The sequence below is a fragment of the Solanum lycopersicum genome, chromosome 6 (genome assembly GCF_036512215.1).
Source record: "Solanum lycopersicum chromosome 6, SLM_r2.1".
Taxonomy (NCBI): domain Eukaryota; kingdom Viridiplantae; phylum Streptophyta; class Magnoliopsida; order Solanales; family Solanaceae; genus Solanum; species Solanum lycopersicum.
This window is the reverse complement of record NC_090805.1, coordinates 52,035,128-52,052,828: the sequence shown is the minus strand read 5'-3', so window position 1 is coordinate 52,052,828 and position 17,701 is coordinate 52,035,128. Positions and strand designations below refer to the sequence as shown.

The 17,701-nt window shown below is 35.3% G+C and overlaps 2 protein-coding genes across 7 annotated transcripts; one reads left to right on the top strand and one right to left on the bottom strand.

Moving 5' to 3' along the window:
* Positions 1-4,197: 4,197 nt before the first annotated feature.
* On the top strand, positions 4,198-7,066 carry LOC101245771 (pentatricopeptide repeat-containing protein). The gene has a single exon (XM_004242262.5). It carries the CDS (start codon positions 4,453-4,455, stop codon positions 6,748-6,750), a length of 2,298 nt encoding a protein of 765 aa, XP_004242310.1. The 5' UTR covers positions 4,198-4,452; the 3' UTR covers positions 6,751-7,066.
* A 129-nt stretch (positions 7,067-7,195) lies between these two features.
* LOC101246066 (O-methyltransferase 1, chloroplastic) lies at positions 7,196-16,186 on the bottom strand. 6 transcript variants are annotated; one of them, XM_069298882.1, is made up of 7 exons: positions 15,364-16,186; positions 15,096-15,247; positions 14,913-15,033; positions 8,868-8,992; positions 7,897-8,025; positions 7,630-7,803; positions 7,196-7,540 (listed from the first exon to the last, which is right to left on the bottom strand). In XM_069298882.1, exons 1-7 carry the CDS (start codon positions 15,527-15,529, stop codon positions 7,469-7,471), a joined length of 939 nt encoding a protein of 312 aa, XP_069154983.1. In that variant the 5' UTR covers positions 15,530-16,186; the 3' UTR covers positions 7,196-7,468. The 6 variants fall into 6 exon arrangements, with proteins under 6 accessions (XP_069154983.1, XP_004242311.1, XP_010323020.1 ...); XM_004242263.5 differs by having other exon boundaries at positions 7,885-8,025; positions 15,364-15,611; XM_010324718.4 differs by having other exon boundaries at positions 7,885-8,025; positions 8,868-9,034; positions 15,364-15,603.
* Positions 16,187-17,701: the final 1,515 nt, after the last annotated feature.

The window sequence follows — 17,701 nt, the reverse complement described above, 5'->3', positions numbered from 1 at the left end:
AGTTTCATCGCACCAAAAGGGTAAGACATCAGGTTAAAGTCCGGATGCACTATAATGAAAAATATTTGAGGATAAGACGATAGATTTAAAATCTATCGCACCAAGAGGATAAGACATCAAATCTGAGTTTTGATGCACCATGATGATAAGGATTGAGTTCAAGTCTTTTAGAATTTGGCCTAACACGCCTTGTATGGATAAGACATTGAGTTTGAGTCAATGCACCATAGTGATGAAACAATGATGACTAAGGTTTTTATGAAAAGCCTTGAAATTTGTCATATTGAACTTGCTCCATTCCTTGAAAAGAATGTGGTAGCAACATATGATAACTTTGAAATCCGATGCTGACTTGCTCCATTCTATCGTATGAATGTGGTAGCAGTAAATAATTAGTCTGAAAGATGACAAATGATTAGCGATATGAAAAAGGACATGAAGGGACGGAATTATAATAGTCATCATTATGGTAATTATAAAAGGAAGAACACTATGGCTTCTCCAAATAGTCCTTCAAAATGTGAAGGCAATTTTTATTATCAAAATGGTATGAAAGGTCATTAGACTTGTGAATGTTGTCAACCCAATAATTTGACAAATTTATAAATCTTCTATCATGATACAAGAAGATAAAGTGATGGTACACTTAATCTTTCAAAGTGATGTTGAGGTGTGTCATGGAAATATGATGAATTTTAAAGCCATGACAATGTGCTTATAATGCAAATTTATAAAGTACATATAAATAATTAGTCCAATCCTTGAAGAGAATGTGACTTGTAATGAGTATCGTGAATGCTCGACCATTCTATAAGAGAATGGGTCCAGATGTGATAAAATCATTATGGGTTAGATATATGTCACAACTCACCTCTATAGAAGGTTTGAGAAAAAAAATGATACATGTCACTTCTCATCTCTACGGGAGATTTGAGAGGAAATAAATTTTATTTGGTAGAAATGGCTAATTGTATTGTACGTTTTATACGTCACTATGATATAAACTATCGAAAGGGCAAAAGAAAGAAATAGTTCTTGCCTATAAGGGTTGTGGTCATTATATGGTGGCAATACAAATTTGTCATTGGTTGTGTACCTATGGTACAACAAAAGTAAAGCAAGAAAGACGTCTTGCTCGTAATGATTTTGACCATGACAATAATAATATAATTTCCTCCTTGAAGGAGATGCTCACCATAGGGATGGTGTCATGCAATATGTCATAGTACACAAAATTAATTGCAAGCTCTAACGAGTTGTGCTATTATCAGAGGAATAATATTGGGGTTGTAGTAAGTCTCAAAAGAAACTTTTTAAGTTTCGGATGAATGAAAATAAATATTGAGACTATAAATTACTACAACCGAAGAGGGTTATAATGTTTATGTAAAAGATTACCCCACTTTTCCTCCTGTTTGTTCCATACAAACATGTACATGCTGATGAAATCACATGTAAAAGTAAATTATAAGTGTACTAAAATAAAGATCAGTTGGCATGACTGGTTGACCATTCCGATTAAATGTAATGCAAACGTGATTGCGAATTCAGGTGATTTATATGATGAAGAAATAAAGATTCTTCAAGAATTCTCTTGTGTTGCTTGTTCTCTTGATAAAATGATCATTGTACCAGCTAAGGTCGGGACTGTAATCCCCTAAAAAAAAATTTGGAACATATAAAAGGGTGAATATGGGCCTGTTCACCTGTCATGTGGATCATTTGCAACTATATGATTAATGCATCTATGCGATGGTCACATGTATTTTGTTGTCAACTTACAAATTGGTTTTTGTAAGGTTGTTTGCTCGAATTGTTAAAATTAATAGCATAGTTCCAAATTATGAAATTATATTGATAATGCTGGTTGATTTAGCAGAAATTGTATGCCTCCTATTATAGCTAAATCATGGTTATGAGAACAAAACTCCCAAATAAGATTTGGTATGAGATAATTTTGTTTAACATGTATCAACACATGTATGCATCAAACCAACAAGGTTTCCCCATTAAAATTGGTTCAGGGTCAGGAACCATATAATTTTCATCTAAAATGTTGAATGTGCGATTATGATTTTAATTGCTCCACCACGCACAAAGATGAACTTCCAAATAAGGTTGGAATGAATGTTAGATTTTCTAACATTAGGAGGAGAGATGATTGACAGCTGAAAATTATGTGTGAGGTTAATTATGAATTATCTAGATCCTCGTTAAAATAAATATGTGAACTTAAAGTTCAAGGGATAATTCAGTTGCATAATGTTGCAAATCAGTTGCCAGATGAATGCACTGACCCTATGATATAATTCAGCTGCAAATGCTCCAATGTGAAGTCCTTGAAGGACAGAGTCTATGATACGCTGGAAGCGTAATAGACCAATCGATTCCAAATATAAAATTCCTTGAAGAAGGAAGGAGCAAATGATCAATATGGTCATGATAATGAGGCAAGTGCTATAAAAGAGCACATTGACATAACACTTCATAAAATCTTGAAAAAGGTTCAGGTACCTGAAATAATGAAAAATGAAGAGATCTCGATAAGTTATGTCTTGTTGGAATCGATATCAAATAACCGTCAATGGTATCTTTGATATGAGGTAGCACTCAATGATATAAATTGTGATGAGGATCTTGAATTCAAATCTGTCATATAGTGTGAATAGATAAATGGTTGGCCAAGTAAAATGCACAATTCAAGTATATTTTGTTTCACTTAGAAAAGTGACATTTTGGACTGGTAGTCCATAAATCAAGGTATAATGTCAGTGGGGTACAAATAAATTATTATGCGATAGTATAACCGTAAGATATCAAATACGGTTTGTGCCTTGGGGCATAAAGGTTTATCGCAAAAATCCTGACATTAGTGGAGATGTTTTCTCCTTTGGTGGATGAAATGAGGTTTGTTTTGATCTGGCAACATATGAAAACTTGAATGCAATCGAGGTGTCTGAAGCATATAAGAGTTTGAAAGAAAATTTCCCAATAAAGCTTCAAGAATCCTTATATGGATTGAAATAGTCAAGGAAGAAAAAGGGTACAAAAGAATGACCCTAATTTTCCTTGTATTTTTATGAAAAGGTCTTGGTAAGACAAAATTTTGTCTAGACCTACAGATTGTTAATTTGACAAATAAAATATTTGTCTAGCAGTGCACATACACTGAAAAATTTTGATGCAATTTTATGTGGATATATCGCATTCATTGAGTACCCCAATGATTATGAGATCACTTGACATAAATGATGATTCAGTTTGATCTCAAAAGAAGGATGAAGAGTTTCTTGGTGATGAAACTCTATCTTGGTGCAATCAGGGCACTAGTGCATCTTACTAACAATATTTGACCAGATATTTGTTTTGCAGTAAATTTACTGGCAAGATTCAGTTTCTCCCCGATAAAAGGACATTGAAATGGTGTTGAGCACATGATTGAATATCCTCGAAGGACCATAATTATGGGTTTATTCTATCCCGAGGAATCCAAGACAAAATTGATAGGTTACGCAGATGCAGAATATTTATCTGATCTGCATAAAGTTCTATCTCAATCACGCTATGTGTTTGCATGTGGAGGCACAATAATATTCTAGGGATCAATGAAGCAAATGTTGCTCTGCAGAAATAAAAGTCCTCCATGAAGCAAGTCAAAAGTGCGTATGGTTGAGATAAATGACACACCATATTCAAGAAATGTGTGGTTCTTCTTTTTTTTTTAAAAAAAAAAGAATATACCAACCACAATGTACGAAGATTGGAGATATCATCACAAGAAATTAAGTGATGTTTTAATCAGGGGGAGTACAATACGCGTTGCACTCTTTTTCCCTTGATCGAGGTTTTTTCCACTGGATTTTCCTGGCAAGGTTTTTAATGAGGCAACAAATGGTGCGTATCAAAAGATATGTGTACTCTTTTTCTTTCACTAGAATTTTTTCCCACAGGGTTTTTCCTAGTAAGGTTTTAACGAGGCACATTATCTATGGACATCCAAGGGGGAGCGTTATAAATTCATTGAATAAGTGGATAGTCCATAAGGTTGGTACATGAACAACCATTCATAATCACTAGGTTACATGAACCTTTTTGGATAAGAATGTATCTATTTATTATGATACTTAATATGGTGACCTTTGGAGTGATTTTTCACTCTATAAATAGGGTTGTTCATTCACTATTGTACATATGAGACTTGAATACAATTGAATAAGAAAAAAGTCTTATCTTCCATTTTACTTCTCTTGTCTTCATCTCTTTATATTTATATTGTCATGAGCTTAATTTTATAACAATTTCAAAATAATTCACAAGTAAATGGGAATAGTATATGGTTTTGTTCACCATATATATTTTTGACGAGTCATTTCTGAAGTAGTAGTAGAAAAGAAAAAAGGGAAAAAAAGTTCTGCTCATCTACTTTGTTTTATTACCCAAAATAAAATAAAAATGCATGCCAGGATCAACACTGCCTACTTGGTGAATCTCTTACAAACCTCCATTGACACCAAAGCTTACAGTGCAGGCAAACTTCTTCATGCCCATATACTACGAATTGGCCTTTCTGCTGATACATTCCTCCTAAACCGTCTCATAGAATTGTATTCCAAATCTGGCCATATTCACACCGCACGACACCTGTTCGATCAAATGCTTGAACCAAATGTATATTCTTGGCACTCCCTCTTGACTGCTTATTGTAAGCAAGGTCAGCTTGACAATGCCCATGAGCTATTTTCGAATATGCCTGAAAGAAACACTGTATCATGGAACACTCTCATCAGTGCATTTGCTCGAAACCATCATGAAACAAAGGCCTTGAAGGTTTATTCTCAAATGAACGCACATGGTTTCTCGCCGACCCATATCACATTCGCCAGCGTTTTAAGCGCCTGTGGCGGGTTAGCTGAATTGGAGTACGGCAGGGTGTCTCATGCTTCTGCTGTCAAGTATGGGCTTCACAAGAATGTGTATGTTGGGAATGCTTTGTTGAGCTTGTATGTAAAATGTAGCTGCCCTAGGGATGCATTGATAGCCTTTAGGGAGTTGGATGAGCCTAATGAGGTTTCCTTCACGGCAATGATGTGTGGATTGGTAGACAATCACCAAGTGGAAGAGGCATTTGAAATGTTTAGGTTAATCCAGAGGAGTGGAATTAGGATTGACTCTGTTACATTGTCTAGTGTACTGAGAGGTTGTGCTAAACGCAGGGGTTTGAATTTTGGTTGGAATGGTGAGACTGATAGTGATCTACCTAATACGCATGGGAAGCAAGTCCATTGTTTCACCATTAAACTTGGATTTCAAGGAGACCTTCACGTGTGTAACTCCTTGCTTGACATGTATGCAAAAAATGGTGACATGGAAAGTGCTGTAGTATTGTTTGGAAACCTTTCTGAAACTAGTACTGTTTCTTGGAATGTTATGATAAGTGGGTTTGGACAGAATCATGATAAAGAAAGAGCGAAGGAGTACATGGAAAGGATGCGGGGTATGGGTGTTGAACCAGATGATGTTACTTACATAAATATGCTCGCGGCTTATGTTAAATCAGGGGATGTTGAAAATGGCCGCTTGATATTTGAGAGCATGGCTTGCCCTAGCTTGATTTCATGGAATGCTATTCTTTCAGGCTATTCACAGAATGAGGAGCATCTCAAGGCACTAAAGCTTTTCAGAGAAATGCAATTTCAAAATCTGCGACCTGATCGGACCACTTTGGCTATCATACTTAGTTCATGTTCTGAGATTGGGTTTCTAGAAAGTGGGGTGCAGGTCCATGCTACTTCATTGAAGTGTGTGTTTCCTGGAGACATATATATAGCTAGTGGTCTTATTGGTATGTACCTAAAATGTGGTAGAGTAGAAGCGGCTGTACGTATTTTTGATGGGCTCACTCAAGCAGATATAGTGTGTTGGAATTCTCTAATTACTGGTTTATCCTATAATTCATTGGATAAAGAAGCTTTTACTTTCTTTAAGCGAATGCTACAGATGGGGATGTTACCTAATGAGTTCTCATTTGCTACTACACTGAGTTGCTGTACAAAGCTATCCTCATTATCGCAAGGGAGACAACTTCATGGGCTGATAATTAAAGATGGGTATGGTAATGATGTTGTAGTCGGAAGTACTCTGATTGACATGTATTCCAAATGTGGCGATGTAGATGAGGCCAGGGTACATTTTGACATGATGCCCTATAAGAATATAATTACATGGAACGAAATGATACATGGCTATGCACAAAATGGTTGTGGAGATGAAGCTATTTTCTTGTATGAAGACATGATCTGTTCAGGAGGAATTCCTGATGTTATAACTTTTATTGCCGCTCTAACTGCTTGTAGTCACTCTGGGCTTGTCAATCTGGGGCTTAAGATATTCAATTCAATGCAGCAACAATATGGGTTGATGCCACTTGCTGATCATTACACTTGCATGATTGATTGTTTGGGTCGCGCTGCCCGGTTCAGTGAAATACAAGAACTCATTGATAAGATGTCATGCAAAGATGACTCTGTTGTCTGGGAGGTTTTGCTTAGTTCTTGTAGGCTCCACGGAAATGTAACTTTAGCAAGGCGGGCAGCAGAGGAGCTAATCCGTCTTAATCCTCAGAATTCCGCCCCTTATGTACTTCTAGCAAATATGTATACATCGTTAGGGAGATGGGATGATACAGAGGAAATTAGAGCTGCTATGTTGGAAAGGCAGGTAACTAAGGATCCTGGCTTTAGCTGGGGGTGAAGTTTTGAATAAGTAACAGGCTGCTTCAAATTTTGACAGACAGCTAAAGTGAAAGATGCCCCCGCTTGTTAGTGGCAGGAAATTTTTGCATCTGTCTCAACTACTTGTAGGTAGTTTATATGCTCTGTGATAGCTGATCAAGCTCGGATTTCTCAAAAGGACCTTCCAATTTATAGATATTATTTCAATGTACTGTTTAGTCTCCGGTCATAGGCGGGTCATAGATTTCTCGTGTGTAGTAGCTTCTCATTTTCCCAATCGAGGGATAAAAATTCTGGATATTCTTCCTTCTTCTACTGGCTACTGATACTCTTTACTTGTGTGTTTGTATCATTTTTCTGGGCTAGCAAGATACAAAACTATTGACTTACTGGAACTAAGAGGCTCCAAGTCATTGTCAACTAATATGTAGCTTCCATATCCGATGGTTGTCACACGGAGAATGCACAAAGAAATTTGCTGTTACATTGCCACGAATGCTAATAGTTCATACACCAATTTCTGAAAATGGTCTAAGGTGTACATGGAAGGTATGAAGCATGTATATATAACTTCCTTTATGCAGATTGCGCCTCACTCTTGCATATCTTATGCGCCAAAGTCCTATGTAGGCATAGCAAGTTGAATCTCTACAGGTAATATACTGCTTGCAGTTTGCAGGGTTAATTCAAAATACAGCCAGTTTTAGTAGAAGGAAACATATACTTTTATAACTTCCCTAAAGCTCCTCAAAGCCTTCTTCATCCCCTTCTTCCTCTATTCTCTGAAATTCTGTCCTCCAGGTTTCCATCTGTTCGGATACCAATATGTTTAGATACTAGGGATCTCAAGAGAATGAGTATACATTAGCACAAACCTATACAGGTATAGTAAATCTACCTGATCATCAGAGAAACGTAGATGCTCTGCAACAAAAAGTATGCTTGTGCTGACTTCTGACACTCTTTTTGCAGAATCTTGCCTGAGGTTTCGTGCAACTTCATCATATTCAATCATCTTAACCCGAAAACCATAGCTCATGAAGAGATCGTCAAGCCACTTCTTTATGGCAGACTGAACACAAACCAAGAATTAGATTGTCGTGACGATTCTCTAATGCTTTAATTGAACAAAGAAACTGTCTGCTCAACTTACAAGATCACCAACCTGGTCTCCAACATCCATTTCAGCCAGCCAGACAGGAAGTTCTCCCAAAAAAAGACATCCCTTCATGGCTAAATTACTGACAGTAGACAAGATATCTTTAAAACTTTCCAAGTTCACAACAGGCAATCCCTACAAATGAGGTCCTATTTACTGATAAGATACTCTATACACATGAATTCCAACATCAATTGTACGCTATTGACCATAATACATATACTTCCTCCGTCCCATTTTATATGGTGTGGTTGGACTTGGCACAGAGTTTTAAGAAAGAAAGACAAACTTTTGAAACTTGTGGCCTAAAATAAGTAATAGATGTTTGCATGGCTAAACAATCATTTCACTAAGGGTAAAATGAACAGTTTAAAGTAAATTGTTACTCAATATAAAATTATAATTCTTTTTGGGATTGAATAAAAACGAACCGAGTCATATAAATTGGGAATGGGGAGTAGCAAGTTCAAACCCAAATGAGAATAAAAGTGGTACTTCGAACACAAGGTGACCTTCTAGAAGTGCAAGATGATCAGTCATGATGCTGCCAATAGCAGCGACAATTTAGGAATGTGAACTACCACGCTGATGAGTGGGAAATATACATATTGTGATTATATGTCAGTGAAGCCAGTAGCCAAGACAAATCGAATCAAAGACGGACACAAGTTTCACAACTAACGAGAAGTTCGCTACAATCTGGAGCACAAAGATGGAAGCATAAACAGCCGTACTCAAGAAAGATGCTCACTGACATGCCAAAAATTTAGTCTCTGTGACATGCAGCCCAAGCTCTGTGTTTTCTTTTCTAGTTATTGTCTTTTCTGGTGGATGAGAGTTGAGTAAAAATCCTCTCTTTTGTTTGAGCTTGTATGGATGAAGAGCCAGCAGGGATAAAAACTCTAACACTCTAAGTGCCATAAATGAATTCTTACTTCATAGAAGGTCAAAAGAAATATCAGAAACCATATATTCACCTGAAAAGCCCAAATACTTGGTCTTGTACCGCTGAATCCTTTGCTGCACAGTGTATTTTCTACGTCAAAAGACTCTGATGGGACATGAAAAGACATGCATCCTCTTGGAATCTTAGCCCCAGCATCTATGTCATCCACAGTGGTACCATAAGGATATGCTTCATGTGCTCATCAAACCAACACATAGGAATAAAGACAAAATGGTAGAAGGAAAATCTAGGAAGAAAAACATTATTCGTCAAACACAACCATAATAAAAGTTGTAGATGCCATTGAAAAAAGCATGCAAGTCTAATCAAGAATTCACTAAGCTCGGAAATAACATAGCTAACTATGTCTCTTTTGATGCCTGAGGAATGGAAGACATAGATGATTCTTTCAAAATAGTGAGTCCGCATTGAGAATATCGAATGATCCTTCCTATTTTTGGTGTAAAGAGAAGATTGTACAGATAGCTGGCAAATTCGAGGGATGCCAACTGATGATATGGTTCATAAAAACAATTTTGAGATTAAAAAAACTCATCACCAACTCAGCGAGATATATTAACAAATATAATAGTATGTCTGGTAGAAAGAACCAAAAAAGGAAGTACTACCTCAACATCATAATATTTGCTTATCATAATATCACTTCTTTATTCCCTCCCCACTCACCCAAAAATTAATATTTGCTTATTAGTATATCCCAAAAAAGACATTTAGCTTATCACTTCTTTATCCCCAAAAAAAAGGACATTTTGGTTATCACTATCCCGCTCATTATATTCCATTTACTTGTAACAAGAACTAGAAGAAGCCTCACGTGGTTTCAACAACATATCCAGTGCCTCAACTAGTTTGGAAATGAGAAATAATTGATTGATTGATAAATTTCTTTTTTAATAATAATTATTAATTGATTTCCAACTAGAACGTAAATATAAATAATATGGCAGACAAAGATAGTAAATAGTGGTACTAGTATCTTCTATGAACTACATAACATGGCTATATGGATTCACAATAAAAGGAAAAAGGCTCAAATATGTCACCGAACTTTCAAAAGATCAATTTTTTAACTTTGGATTTGCAAAACCACTTTTTACACCCCAAATAACGTTTAACACTTTCAATTGAAGTTTTTGGATCAAATGTACTCTCTTTTTGTTTCTTCTTCCCTAAGAAACCCAAGAACACAAACAACTCCCAAATTTTCAACATCTTCAATTCTTCACGCAATCATCTCAAATTTCAGCTACATCTCAAATTTCTTTTTTTTTAAAAAAATAATAAAATTTTAAAATCATCTATAGATATAAAAAATTCACCTGTATTAAAAAAATATTCCAAAAAAACGAACATCAAATGTTAGTTGATCAGTGATTTTGCAATGTAAGAACAAATGCCTAACTATCTTAGTTGCTTCCCCACATAACAACAACATGTCACCAGAATGTTGTTTCTTTTCCTTAAATTCTCATATGTTAGTACTACCTATTTTGCTAGTAGCCAAGTAAAACATGTCACCTTAAGAGGAGGTTTGGTTTTCCAGATTTGTCCCTGTTAGAGTGGGTAAAAGTCTTACATTGGTTGGGGAATGGACCAATGGTCTCCTTATATGGACTTGGGCAATCCTCCCCTCATGAGCTAACTTTTGGGGGTGAGTTAGTTCCAGGTGCCATATCTTAACATGGTATCAGAGCCAGGTCCATCCCCGTTTGGGATCTCGATCTATGTTCCAGTCGAGCTTGGGCGTGAAGGGGGGTGTTAAAGTGGGTATAAGTCCCACATTGGTTGGGAAATGGACTGATGGTCTCCTTATATGTACTTGGCAATCCTCCCCTCATGAGTTAGCTTTTGGGGTTGAGTGAAGCCGATGTATCATATCTTAACAGTCTCCAAGGCCAATTGAGGGTTAGAGGAGCCCTGTTTATGACCTGGTAACCTGAGCTCACTTTGTATCTTCCTTTGTTGTGCTCTGTCCACCGTACACAGTCCCCTCCTTCCTTCGAACATTGAAATGATTCCAACCTTTTAAAGAACTCAATAATCTACAAACTTCCCAGACATTTAAAGTCCTTCTGCGAGATAGATCCCAACCTTGGGGAGACCACATTTCAGCCACTATTCTATCTTTATGTAGTGCTAAGTTGAAGATGTTGGGGAGATCTCTGACAAATTCTAATTACCAAGCCATTTATCTTTCCATAATCGTGTCTTGATACCATTGTGTACTATTTTTATAGTCTATGTTGCACGGACTCTTCATATTTGCAGGCGAACCTGTCTCGTCTCGACGCGACACTGGTGCGGGCACGGGTGCGTGTCGGATTCAGTCAATCTGATCTGGACACTTTGACCAAAGCCGAGAAAATATTTGGAAAAAAAGATCAGTTTCCGGCGACGTCTTTAGAGAGTAGGCGGAGCGATTTTTATGATGAAGCTTGAGAAAGTAAAGAGAAAATCCAAAGTCTTTTTCATTCTTGAAGAAGTACAGAGTTTTCTCAATTTTTCTCAAAATAGAACTCCCAGAGATGAAGGGTTTCTCAAAATACAGAGTCTTTACTTTCTCAAGCTTCATTATAAAAATATAGAGAAAAAAGGAAGTTTTCTTGAAAAAGTACAAGGAAATACAGAGTCTTTTTTATCTTTCTTGAAGAAAATACAGAGTCTTTTCAATTTTTCTTGAAAAGGAACTCTCGAAGATGAAGGGTTTCTCGAAATAAGTGTCACTTTTTATAAATAAATTATATTTATTATATTTTCTCTCTTCTCTAACAAATATTTTTAGCGATACCTTATGTAGTTGTTTAGTAGTTGGTATGTATGGTATAATTCACTTATATATATATCCCACTTATTTTATTAAACTAGATATATTGTTATTGATATAATTATTTTTAGAGGTACGCTAAAAATAATAAGTTTATCACAACATATCTCTCAAATTTATAATATCTTTATAACTATATTTTTACAATATTGAAAAATTATAGCCGTATCCCCGCACTCATATCTATACTCGGATTTGCACCCCTGAATCTTAAAATTTGGATTTTGCCGAATCCGACTCTCATATCCTAGCAACTTAGGTTATAGTACTATGATTTTTTAAGAAAGGCCACCAGTTCCTAATTAATCTCCAAACAGTAACACCATAGAGATTGGTTGCTTCCTTGGTGACCCACGAATCCATCTCTCCATACTTCAGTTTAATCACCTTGCTCCACAATGAGTGTGGTTCATGAGCATATCTCCACAACCTTTTCAGTTTTAGAGCCTTAATTTGGTTCTTCAAATTGTTGATGCCTAATCATCCTTGTTTTTTTCCCTGATCAGAACTTTCCATTTTATCGGATGGTATCCCTTTCTTTTCTTGTTTCTCTGCCCGAAAAAATTCCTTCTTAGTTTATCCAATCTTTGTGCTAATCCTGCAGGCATGGGGAAGAAATTTAGCATGTACGTAGGAAAAGCCATCTAAAAATGCATTTATCAAAGTGAGCTTGCCTCCCCCCCCCCCCCCCCGATAAATATTGTGCTCTCCCTCTGACCAACCAGATTTTCTTGGACTGTGATTTTGCTCCCAATGGCATCCCCAGATAGATAGCAGGTAGTGCTCCCACCTCGCCTTCTAGCGCCCAAAAGCTCCATATTAGAGACCAAGTTTATAGGATATAAATGGTTCTTTCCTAGTTGATGTGAAGACCTGACATACCTTCAAAAGCACCCGAATGATCCTGAGGTACCTTAGTTGTTCCTCATCTGCATCACAAAAAATCAAAGTGTCATCTGCATATTGGAGATTCCCTCCAAACTCCTCTCATTGTTTGTAGACACTTAAAATCATGTCATCCACCTATTTGTTTTAGCTGTCTTGATCATGTTATTAAGTCCCTCCATGGCAAAAAATAAAAATGATGGGGATCCCCTTGTCTGAGTTCACTTTAGCTACAAAAAAACCTTCAGGAACACCATTAATGAGGATAAAAAACTTTACTATTCAAATGCAAAAATCCCAATATATATCCATCTAATCCACTTTTCTCCAAATCCCTTTTCCTGAGTATATTGAGAAGGAACCCCAGTACATGATCATAAGCTTTCTCATTGTCCAATTTGCATATGCCTGGTTTGTTTTGATCCACTCTAGAGTCTATTGCTTCATTTTCTATTTGCATCTATTATTTGTCCTCCTTTGATGAAATTCATCTGTTGGGAGTCTACCAGCTTGTACATCACGCTTTTGATTCATTCTGTTAAGACTTTAGACAACAACTTAGAGAAACTGCCTATCAAGCTTATTGGTCTAAGTCTTTAAGTTCCTTTGCTCCTTTCTTCTTTGGGATCAAGGCAATATATGTGGCATTGAAACACTTCTCAAATATTTCCTACTCATAGAAATTATGGAAGGCATCCGTGATGTCCTGTATAAGAATTTCCCAACATTTGATGAAAAAACCCATAGTGTAACCATCATGTCCAGGGGCTTTACCAATGGCACATAACTTCAAGCATTTATAAACTTCATGCGCCTCAAATTTGGCATGTAGTTGTGATCTTTCTTCCTCTAATATTGAAGGACAATTCACTTAATTTTCATCAGGTCTCAATCATGCTGAGTCATTGAATTCGCGCTCAAAAAATATCGAGTTTTGGTATCTACCTCGGTGGAAAACTACTCTTGAAATTGGAGGTGATTTCGTGAAGAATCAAAGAAGTTTGAAATTTAAGAATTGTTAATATTCTTTATGTGTTCTTGGTGTTCTTAAGGAAGAAGAAGCAAAAAGAGTTCATTTGATGCAAAAACTCAAATTGGAAAGTGTTAAAAGTTGTTTGGGATGTAAACAATGGTTTTGCAAAATCAAAGTTGAAAAGAAGGCATGAATGGGCCTTTTCTTTAACACCTATAGCATGTATTAGCTAAAACTTTGAAAGTTTGATGGCATATTTGAGTCTTTTCATCAAAAAGAAAGAAATTCTTTTACAAGATCTGAAATTTCATTTTTACAAGACTAGGTTGAGACTTTGTAGGAGAAACCAAGGAAGTTACTACAGGGTGTTATGGTTTGACTAGTGCCAAGACTGTTGAATTTGCAAGGTAAAATAACTCCTGAGTCTTCTCCCTTGTAACAGATATACAAAAGCTCCTTTAAGGTACCTTTTATTTCCTATACAGAAGGTATTAGGTTTAAGTGACAGGAAAGAACCGTTTAGTTCAGATACAAGAGCTGGAAAGAATGGGAAAAAGATGGAAGCACACATCCAACATAAGGACATAGTTTCTACAAAAATGGGAAAAAAGAAAGGGATCTGCTGATTTACTTAGTTGCTGGATCAGAAGAGGGGGGAAACAAGAACCAAAAGAATTGGTGCAGAGTCATCCCAGCATGCATATGGTGGACAGTTTGGAAATGAAAGAAATAGGAGATGTTTTGAGGATAGATTTAATTTCATATGAATAGTTAATGGTAACTGTATTGTATCCTTATATTTTTTGTGTAAAGAGGAATATATAGAAGTAGACCAGATAATTGATCTTTTAGCTCTTTTTAATTACTTTTGCTCCTTTGTGTCTCTTTTTTGGAGGTCTCCAGCATTGAGGAATATAACAATACCATTTTTTTTTTTTAAAAAAAAAGGATCTCTTAATGCATTCAGCTGGAGGAAAGAACAGAATAAATTAGAGCTTCATGATCATTTATTAGGGTATTTGCAACTGCAAACACAATTTTAAGACTTTGAAAACATCCTTAGGCCACCAAAAGATGGTTGCTTTGAATGAAAAAGGGAGGAAACCATTGTCTGTTTGATTTGACTAAAAGCTATTGTTTCCCAGATTCTACCTAAACAACAACCCCCGCCCCAATAAGAAAGAGTGAAGAATAAATTCTGTAGCTGGAATAATCGCATGATCAGCAATTGCACCGAATATGAACATATATAGTTAATATAGAACAGTAAAATCATATCTCATAAATAGAGAAAAATCAGAAGGAGCATGGTGTAAGTTGAAAGAAATAACACACACAAAAAGTTTTTGTGAGAAGGATGTTAAAAAAAAAACCTTGAAGCTTCTGAAGTGCTCCTCTAAATACTTTGTCGGGGCATATGTCAAATACTAAAGTTGATTTTGGCCAGTTGAGCCTGTAAGGTCGCGTATCCAGTCCATCTGTTAACAAAACAACCTGCAGCATGTGTGTGTGGTCAAAACCAATTAATTAGATCCTTGTTAATATTGGTTTTATACCTGTTTCAGTCCATCAGTAGACTGCATTGTTTCAAGCAACTTGTCATCAATAAACTTAGTTGCAAGACAGTATGGGTGCAGCTGTTGATCCATGTCTTCGAGACTATTACAAGGAAGAAGGCAGGCGACATAAGGGTCAATAAGGAGAGGATCTGCAAAAGCAAAAATTAAGTCTTGAACCTAGCAACTCAATCGAATTTGCTGCAGTGATTCTTTTCAATTTCAACAACCCGCCATCAAAGCTAAGAAAATTGAAGAATGGATTTGCCTGGAGATTGAGACTCCCGGAAACGAAGTGAAGCTCGTTCAATGGCGGCCTGGAAAAAAGGGTCATTTTCTTGTTGAACCTTGAAGCTTGCTCGAGCTCTAATGCTGAAATATGTGCTCTGTGTTGAAAAGGGGAAAAAATGAACTCTGCCTCGAAACACTTCCATTCTACAATGAATCCGTAGTGTTTTTTTTTTCTTTTGGTTTTTCAATTGAACCAATTATAAAGCCATTCCCTAAAAGTTATAAAGTTTAAATGAAATAGAGATCAACAACAACTCTATAAATAACATTTTATAGATATTGTATTAATTTAAAGTAATATTTCATGAGTTTTATTAATAATCAATGTAAATGAATGTTAACCTTAAGGTCAATTATCCCTTCTTCAATTCTAAAAATATAAGAATATTTATTAGAAAAAAGTTCCATACCTTTTTGTACATAATTCATATTATTTTATTTTGATTCATAAAATAAGATTAAAAATATTATTTTTTCTTCTTAAACGTCTAAAAAATACCACAATTGAACTTGGCAATATCCAAATCGAAGAAGATACTAACATTTGAAGACGATGTTTAACGAGATGAACAAAATATGACAGCAAACTAAGCTTAGCAAATTTCAAACTAAAATTTGAACCTAACAAACTAAAGAAATAAAAAAGTAGATCCTTACTAGAACCGTTATTAGGTTAAAACCCTTTTGATTTCCGTAGAGATCAAAGGGTTATAACTTATGATGTGGGATTAAATGTAGGTTTGGACAGATGTGGAAGAAAAGTGAAAGAGGGGTTTAGTTGTAAGAGAAGTGGAAGTACCGTAATAAATTTATATATATATATATATATATATATATATGCAATATTAGCTAAATAATGCCATGTGGATTACACGCACGTGTGTACATGTACACTATCTTGTAGGTCAAGCGTGTGTTGACATTTTTTTCAAGTTAGTGCTACGTAAATCGAAAAGGAGTAGAAAATTATTTATAAACTAAGTTTAGGGGATGATAGGACTTTAATATAATATAGATTTGTCTTTGAGATTTCGAGCATAGATTAAGGGTATTTATGCATTTCCCCTAAATAAGTAAAACAAAATGGAAATGTTTATATAGTAATAACTATTTTGAAGCAAATTTCCTGACAATCTAAATCACATAATTAGAATTGATAAATAATGAACAACTTCATATATAGCAAACACAAAATCACATTTGTATGTTTTAACTATAGTTTGCATAATTATACTCCATAACAAAACTTTGCTATGCTATTTTCGCTATACACATATACAAAAGGCAGTGGCTGAAGAAATAATTGTATAATTCGTTGGCTCCTCTTTAGATTTGTATAATTTCGCTAGCAGACCATTTGTATAAATTGTCGTCAGTCACTCATTTGTATAAATCGTTTCATCCTCTCAATTCAATTTTATGTATTTGTATATTTGTATAAAATTTGAATTTATATACAATTGAATCGAAATACAATGTTTAGAATATCAAAGCGTTCTCTGCCTCGCTTTACACAAACATAAATTATACATTATATTTTGTATAATTTGTGTTTTTATTAAGCGACAAAGAGAGAAAGACAAAAGAAAATGGGATAGAAAAATATTTGTATTGTATAATTGTAAGTGTATAAGACGAAGATATATATATTTGCATGTATATATACAATTTTTTCTCGCGTTATACAAACAAAAATGCAATTTATACATTTCTGTTTGTATAAAGCGAGAGAGGTGAGGGGGAGAGTGGCGAGCGAGAGAGGGAGAGTGACGAGCGAGAGAGGGAGAGTGACGAGCGAGAGTTTAAGGGAGAGAGGCGACTAACAACATGTTTGCTATGGGCACAATTAAATCAAACTGTAGTTAAAACAATTAATTTGAATTAATAGTTTGTCATTATATACAACTAGGTAATTTGTCCGCGCTTCGTGCGATTAAAAATAAAAATTATATTTAATTTGCAATTAATTATTTTACCAATATCCATACATTAAAAGTAATGGGAAAATAGGTTCTTAAAAAATATTAGCAATATTCAACATGAATTTGATTATTTGTCATAATCACGGGGGGAGCGGTTTAAAAAGGGACATAGCAAAGTTTGTGTCTAAGTGTCAAATTGCCCATAAGTTAAAGCCGAGCACCAAAAGTCGGGAACCTCTAATGAATGATTATACACGAAATAATAAATTATGAAATCTTTAATCAACATTAAAACAAAAATAATGAAGAAAATAAGAATATATATATATATATATATATATATATATATATATATATATATATATAAGACATTTACCAATATAAAGAAATATT

What these genes read in the sequence shown, in the direction of transcription:
- LOC101245771 (XM_004242262.5), top strand. Translation starts at nt 4,453, where the DNA reads ATGCATGCCAGGATCAACACTGCCTACTTGGTGAATCTCTTACAAACC.
- LOC101246066 (XM_010324718.4), bottom strand. Translation starts at nt 15,529, where the DNA reads ATGGAAGTGTTTCGAGGCAGAGTTCATTTTTTCCCCTTTTCAACACAG. An exon ending in CCGGGAGTCTCAATCTCCAG is followed by an intron (nt 15,248 to 15,363) that starts GCAAATCCATTC and finishes TTGCTTTTGCAG; the next exon opens with ATCCTCTCCTTATTGACCCT. An exon ending in GAGACCAGGTTGGTGATCTT is followed by an intron (nt 7,804 to 7,884) that starts GTAAGTTGAGCA and finishes GTTTGTGTTCAG; the next exon opens with TCTGCCATAAAGAAGTGGCT.